The sequence below is a fragment of the Salvia splendens genome, chromosome 6 (assembly GCF_004379255.2).
Source record: "Salvia splendens isolate huo1 chromosome 6, SspV2, whole genome shotgun sequence".
Taxonomy (NCBI): Eukaryota; Viridiplantae; Streptophyta; class Magnoliopsida; order Lamiales; family Lamiaceae; genus Salvia; species Salvia splendens.
The window spans coordinates 10,947,284-10,954,410 of record NC_056037.1 but is presented as its reverse complement, the minus strand read 5'-3'; the positions used below and the strand labels follow the sequence as shown (position 1 = coordinate 10,954,410).

At 38.3% G+C, this 7,127-nt stretch overlaps 2 protein-coding genes across 4 annotated transcripts; one reads left to right on the top strand and one right to left on the bottom strand.

The window, feature by feature from the left end:
- Positions 1 to 491: 491 nt before the first annotated feature.
- LOC121810053 (scarecrow-like protein 21) lies at positions 492 to 3,012 on the bottom strand. Of its 3 annotated transcripts, none has more exons than XM_042210945.1 (3): positions 2,853 to 3,012; positions 966 to 2,753; positions 492 to 850 (listed from the first exon to the last, which is right to left on the bottom strand). In XM_042210945.1, the coding sequence occupies exon 2, from the start codon at positions 2,552 to 2,554 to the stop codon at positions 998 to 1,000; it is 1,557 nt and encodes a 518-aa protein (XP_042066879.1). In that variant the 5' UTR covers positions 2,555 to 2,753; positions 2,853 to 3,012; the 3' UTR covers positions 492 to 850; positions 966 to 997. The 3 variants fall into 3 exon arrangements, with proteins under 3 accessions (XP_042066879.1, XP_042066881.1, XP_042066880.1); XM_042210947.1 differs by having other exon boundaries at positions 492 to 836; XM_042210946.1 differs by having other exon boundaries at positions 966 to 2,750.
- Positions 3,013 to 3,703: 691 nt separating this feature from the next.
- Positions 3,704 to 6,551, top strand: LOC121810056 (chloroplastic import inner membrane translocase subunit TIM22-2-like). The gene is made up of 5 exons (XM_042210949.1): positions 3,704 to 3,949; positions 5,410 to 5,474; positions 5,585 to 5,657; positions 5,721 to 5,774; positions 6,078 to 6,551. Exons 1-5 carry the CDS (start codon positions 3,772 to 3,774, stop codon positions 6,314 to 6,316), a joined length of 609 nt encoding a protein of 202 aa, XP_042066883.1. The 5' UTR covers positions 3,704 to 3,771; the 3' UTR covers positions 6,317 to 6,551.
- Positions 6,552 to 7,127: the final 576 nt, after the last annotated feature.

Below are 7,127 nucleotides of genomic sequence, written 5' to 3'. Positions count from 1 at the left end.
ATTAAATGTTACCGCAATGGAGGATCATAACTTTGAATATATTTTGTCCAACATTTTTGTCTGAAAATTTAATTTATTACTGCAAATCAATAACACCATATTCATAACCGGCAAAGCATGCCTCATTAGCGCCCAAATAAAAAATTCACCAAATTTATCAATTAAAAATCACAACTTTTTTCAAAATTAGCATATCCCTAATTTTAAGCTCAATCCTCAAAAACCTACTACAGTATAAAATTAAACACGCGGGTAGATACGATTAGCTCCAAATTTGGAGATTAATGATAAAAGACAGTTTTTTTGCTTCCAAGAGTTTGAGATGTCGGAATTAAAGAAACTGAACATCCAACTACGGGGATGAATATCGAAATGAAACATGAATTGGAGAAAAGACTATGCAGATTTTTCCCTTAATAAAACTTTACAAAAATGGCATAGAATTTAAAAGATAAAACATAGAATTTCTTCAACATCAAGGAAAATCTAAATTCAGCAGAATAATTGATACGGGCTTTGTGGAATATATGAAGAAAAAAAGCACCTCACACAGTTTTGTTAATACAGGGAGCTTAATCCATGATGCTTGCTCTATTAATTCCATTTTTTTGTAGACTAAACCCTATTTATTCACTAGTTTTACTGCACTATTCTCATATCACAACAACATTTCAACATGGATTCTATTCCTAAAAACTAACACAACTATGAGTAGTAATTTTTTCTTTATTGGCATTCACTGAGATATCAAACTGCAATCACCTCCCAACTCGAGGAGCATCCTGGTTGAAGACGACGTCAATCCCATTTCTGCATGGCTGTTGTGCTCTCCATAGCTTCACAGCAACCACTGGGAGAATCAATATCAACATCATGAAACATATGGAATGCTCTAGACATATGAAAAATCACTTTTGTCTATTGAAATCAAATTTAAGAAGAAAAAATGAGGATATAGATATTACTTTAGATCTCAAAATCTTGGCATAATCAAAGATTATATCCAAGCGCTAGAGGCAACTAAATCTCGATTCATCCAGCCAAGGTAGAGACATCCGTCTCCCTCTTCAAGAGTATACTTTCTGCTGTAGTTCTCCAACAGATTCTTGATTGTAGCGTTTACAAATGAGCTCAATGGAAACGGGTTGAATGCGGCCATTGAAAGCCGCAGCCTCCACTTTCCAAGAGGCTCGTGACGCTCCACTCTTTCCAGCCCTTCACAAGCTACGATGTTCACAATGTCGCGAGCTAGACAATGTTGCTCAACATTGATCCGCTCCTTATGGTCCCTGGATAAGGCCTCATCTATCGACTCGAATATGGCCAGATAGTAGTCCAGTGTCTCAGTGAAACGGAGAAGGAAAGGAGCTGTGTTGGTGTTCGATTCATGCTCAACGAGAGTAACAACCTTGGGGGACAAATTCTTTACCATCCTCAATATCCTATCACGGTGATTTTGGACGCCAACACTCTCATCCGGTATGTGGTGCAGCACCATCGCAAAATTCACAGCCAGCGCCTCCCCTTGACGAACCCCAAGGTGCTCACTCTCGATGTCACAACCAGAAATTGCCAAACCACAAAACTCAAACGGCACTCCACATGATTGTGCAAGTCCTGATAGCCTCTTCCCCACAATCTCAAGACCGCCCCCTCTTGCATTAGCTGAAAATGAATCATCTATTCCGGTGATGCGGACTTGTGGGGGGCCCCCTGGTCGCGTGGCAAGAGCTTGAATAAGAGTGAACCATTGTGTACCCTGAGTTATCTGAAAATCAACGATATGTATCCGGTTTTCATTCTTCATGGCTTCTGCAATGGCCCCATTTGCTGAAAGATAACCAAACTTGAAATACGGGCAGGCTTCATAAAGTAAGTGCATATACGAAAGGAGCTCAGGGCTCGTAGGCTCCTTGCACCGTAAGGCCTTGTAAATGGAGCTCCCCGAGTTGGCCAATCTGGCAACCAAACCCTCTAACATGTAAGCTCCCAGCCTCTGCAATGGCTCCCCGCTAACCGAAACCATCAACTGCAATTCATACATCAAGAAGTCCCTAGTCACCAGATCATTATCTCCCACAGCTTTTGCACAAGCAACAAGCATCTCCTTCAAGTCCCTCCTACCCACAATCTCCATCGCCGCATCTGATAACACGAACTCAGATGAAAGTTGATTAACATGTGCGAGGCTAGGCTGCATAGCAGCATCTGCTTCTCCTAACTTGTCGTTTTTCAGCTCGTCTAAGCAGTCGAGTCCATAAGGGCTGCTGAATGCCAAAGGGAAATTGTTGAAAACATCATTATTTGTGGTATCGGACAGACAATCGGGCTGAGTACCACAGCTTTCATTAGATGAAGAAGCATAGGGTGGGTGGCTGCCACTGGCTGAAGATGGTTCAAAGGCACAATTTTGCTCATATGTTTGAACAGAGAATTGCGACAGAGGATTGCACACATCAGGATTATTGCAGTTACCAAACTCAAAAGATGGATCTAACAAATATGAATCCAGCTCCTCTAGGGCACCAAACTCCTCATAATTCTGAGATGCCATTTTGATTAAAAAAACAGAACAAACTGACAATTCAATCTTAGATTACACTATTCAGCTCTTTCTTTCTCAAACTCTTTCCATTTTTCTCAAACTCTTTCCATTCTGAACTGTAAAAAAACGAAGCTTTTTTTCTCAATCTTCAACAATTTCGCCCTATTCTATTCTAGCATAAAAAAAAAGCAGGAGGCACCATGTTCTGCTGCAAAAAACATCAACAAAAGACAAAGATTAACCTAAGAAGTTGAGAGACAATCCAGCAAACCTAAAAAACATTGATTGTGTGGATGGTTGGGCGTACCTTTTTTCACATAGAAACTGTGTTTTTTTGGTTTGTTGTTGGCTGAATTAGATTAGTGTGTGAAAAGTGGTGGGTGATGCAGCTGTGATTCTTGAAATGTGGAATTGTCATCGCCATCCTCATCAATATTCCCACTCTCTGTTACTGTTAAATGCAGCTTCAATGTCGTACCAACGCGTGATATTTTGAATGGTGGGCCCAACCGTTGTCACACCTATACCAATCAATATATATCCTTTTTCGGTGTTTATTTTATCATATAAAAATAAAATAATTTATATGGATAGCCTAATAAGAAGGAAAAATAAACATATTCAAAATATAATGTCAAACCCACACGGATACCACTTTTTTTTTATTACAATAAAATCAAACTCACAAGGAGACCGCTTACTTTTTTTTTATCACAAAAAATGGATTAAAATCTTAAATCACAGTCATGTTTAGAATGTCTCATAGCATAGCGACTTGTTAGGGCTTTTTTTCTTTCTTTTTTCACTGAAGAAAATTATAATCTAATTTATTAGAGAACAATCTCTATGTCACCTAGAGATTAATTTTAAGTAATTGTTACCAAGAACATGAAATCCACTTGGTTCAATTATGAGCATTTGCAAGTAAAATTTCAGATTTAGCATAATTCTTCCAATTTGACTTGTTGTAATAACATCAAAAAGAATATAGTAACAGTACTAGTAATAAATAAATAAATAAATCAATGAATAGTCCACATATCAGTTTTTTGTCTTTTGTTGGTAAAATTGTACGGAGTACTAGTAACTTTTAAAGATTGATTACTGGGGTGGATTTAGTTACTATAGTAAAAATAAATTACACGAAGTTGGAAATATGAAGCCAACGAACCTGAAAAAATTGGATTAGCCAAACAGGTAGGGTTTTAGTGATTTTCTGGTGAGAGATGTCGACGCCCACCGACCCTATCAATTCCGATTCCGACCCTATCCATTCCGATGCCGACCCCAATTCTACCCTCACTCCCGACGCTATTCCCCAACCCAGTCCTCCCGTTGTTTGCCTGCTCAGATTCGCCGGCGACTCCGCCGGCGGTGCTTTCATGGGTTCCATTTTTGGATATGGTGCTCCCTCTTATCTGCTGATTCTGCGTTTTTTCCCCTTAGTTTCTCTTCATTGCCGACCTGTATGTTTGTTTTGTTTCAGAATTGTTGTTTCGTTTATTGTTTTACCAATTAATTCGGTATCTGTTGTTCCTATTGGCTATGGATTCACGGTTGCTCATAATTCATTCCTCGAAATACATGCTGTGATTGATCTGCTAGGTACATATAATTTTTAGGATTTACAATTTAAGACAATTTTGTAAAAGCAGTGTGGTGCTTAGCACCCTTATGCAGTGCTACGGCTTCGTGTTGGGTTCGTTTTGGAATCTTATGGATTTGGTTGTCACCACCATAGTAGTTGGAATTCAGTTTGGCAAACAGCCGCTTTAGTATATCATCCTCTAATTTTGTTTTATTCTAGTTTCTTAAATGATTTATAACATATAGGTGGTGTTCGGTTTCCTAGATAAAATAGTAGCAAGATAGAATCTAGGATTAAGTTGTGAGATTATTTAGTAGGAGGGGGTTGGCCATGACTAATTATCACATGACTATCCATATAGAATTAAGTCAAGATTCAATCTCATGAACCAAACATAATACGATTAATGGTGGGATATAATCTTGCAAACCAAAGAAACTAAGTATTTGTTAATGTGTACGAAATGATTAGGGAGATTGTGGCTGTCACTTTTGAAAACAAACATCTCCACTCCACTGACTTAGGAATTATCTAGATGGCTTGAATTGCAATGCATTAATCAAAGAGGTTTCCAAATTTTGAATATTTTCGATATTTAATCAAGCAACAAACTATTCCGGAATGCTCCAGAAAGTTTAACACAGTGACATTGGCCGCCATTGGATTCCTATGAATAGCAGGTTAGCACTAGTGTTATAAAAAGTGTGCCCAAGGCGTGGGACTCCACTTAATCAATGGTCCAGCTCTTCTCCTCTTCTCAAGAAACTTATTCCTTCTTAGGTTCTACCCTTCTCAATTGATTCTTCCTTACTTTTCGATTCAAATTCTTCGTGAATATTCAATATTGTAGGAAAAGAACACACATCTGTTAGGGTACACCCCTTGTACCATGCTCCGGACTTTTACCTAATCGCCCTGGTGCGCACCCGCGCTTCTAACAACATTGGTTACTGCTAGTGTTGTCAGTGAGTGAAGTAAGAGAGGTGGGCGTGAGTGAGAAGTGCAAAAGCGTCCTAGTCTAGCTACTGTGTCTAGGAGCGTGATGTGGGTATGTGAGAAAGAAAGAAAGAAATGTGTATAGTATAAGATGTTGTATTCTTGATTCTTTGGTGTTTTGTACACCAAATCAAATTTAAAAGGATCATGTCTTGTTTCTATGGTGCTCTATGGCAGCAACTTTAAGTGATCGTTTGGTGTCTCCGAGTATTTATATTGTTCTGATTTTTAGCTTTGGAAGAGATGAATAAAAAGTTTCATGGTATTATTTGGTTCTCAGGTTCGGGGTTGATTAAGAAGAAGGGTTTAAAAGGATCTCTTGCAGATGCTGGGTCTTCTGCCAAGGTATGGAATTAATAAGTCGAAGACCCTGTCGTTTGGTCTCTCTTGTATGGACTATAGTTTTGATATATTCCATTTTTCTGAAATATTTTATTAACACCTCATCATTTCAGACATTTGCAATTTTATCAGGAGTACACAGTTTAGTCGTCTGCTTTTTGAAGAGATTGCGTGGAAAAGATGACAGTAAGCTCCTAAATTGGTATTGTGTGACACTTTGACTTCGTTGTCTTAGTTTTTCTTCTACAGTTATAAATGCAGGAGTAGCTGGATGCTGCACTGGTCTTGCTCTAAGCTATCCGGGTAATTTTTATCACTTCTTTTTACATCTATGGTGGTGTTTTAAGTTGTGCACCTTCATATGATGCCTGTCTTGTATGGTACACACTTTTTTATGCAATGACTGAATTTTCCGCAAAGACCATTTCTAATGCATTAGAAACTCGAATGTTTCCTATGAAATCTGCATTTGAGATCTCACAACTATGTTTCCCTTAATTGGTCAACTCTATATAGATTGTTTTGCAAGTTGTTACATTGAGTGTTAGAACCGAGCAGCATATTTTTACAATTGATCATTGATTGATGTTTCTGTTGGATCTTCAGGTGCACCACAGGCTCTCCTTCAAAACTGTCTCACTTTTGGGGCCTTCTCCTTCGTAATTGAAGGTCTTAACCAAAGGCAATCAGCAATGGCCATGCCGTTGTCGACTAGCGCAAGGAAGCAACAAGACTATGGGGCACTTCCTCCTCTGGCTATCCCCCTGGCCAAGGAACTCAAGGAGTCCTTTTCATCATTTTGCCAGTCTATAGGAAAAGAAGTCGCTGCCGCGCACCCGTGGTAACGCCTTGTAGGGAGTTTTCAAACAGAAATGTCAATTGCATTCCCATAATGACCGAGGCTTCAACCTTCACCTTGTCATCTCTAAAGAGCTCAACTAAATGAAGGTTTCGGTTGGTGGCAGATTAAAGCTTTGTTTACTTGCGTAGTAAGACTGCGTCACCTATGTTTAAATGCTTGAATATGTATAACAATTTATTTTTACTAGCTAATGAAAAATGTTGCCTCGTCTCTACCAAGAGTTTTTTTAATACTCTATTGTGTAAACTTGGTGGAAAAACTTTCACACGACTACACTATTTATCATTTTTATTGGTTTGCAATTAGCATAAGTAGGTAGTAAGTATATTAATAGTGAACGTATGACTCAAGAAATATGGGTTTTAATTCGACTCGTTTATGGAGTATAAATCTTTGGGCAGTATAATCCGGATTCTTATAAGTATGCCTTCTATTGTAGAAAGGAGTTATCAAATTAGGGAATCAATATCATTTATAGTAAAAATAAATTGGGATTTTTATTCGCGGACGGATTAAAATGAAAAGACGGAACTCTGGGGACCGAGAGATTACCTTTCAAAAGGAAAACAGTCCGTTTCGGATAAACTGTAAATGTTGTCTTCCTATGCATTTTGTGTACTCTTTCAATAGGAAAACAATCCGTGTCGGATGAAGTGTAAATGTTGTCTTCCTATGCATATTGTGTACTAACATTACGTATTGTGTTTATCATTAAAACATTGTAAATAAGGATTGTACTTTGAATTCATGATCATTGATGAGTAAAAAATCCATAGTCAATCTACACCAAGGTG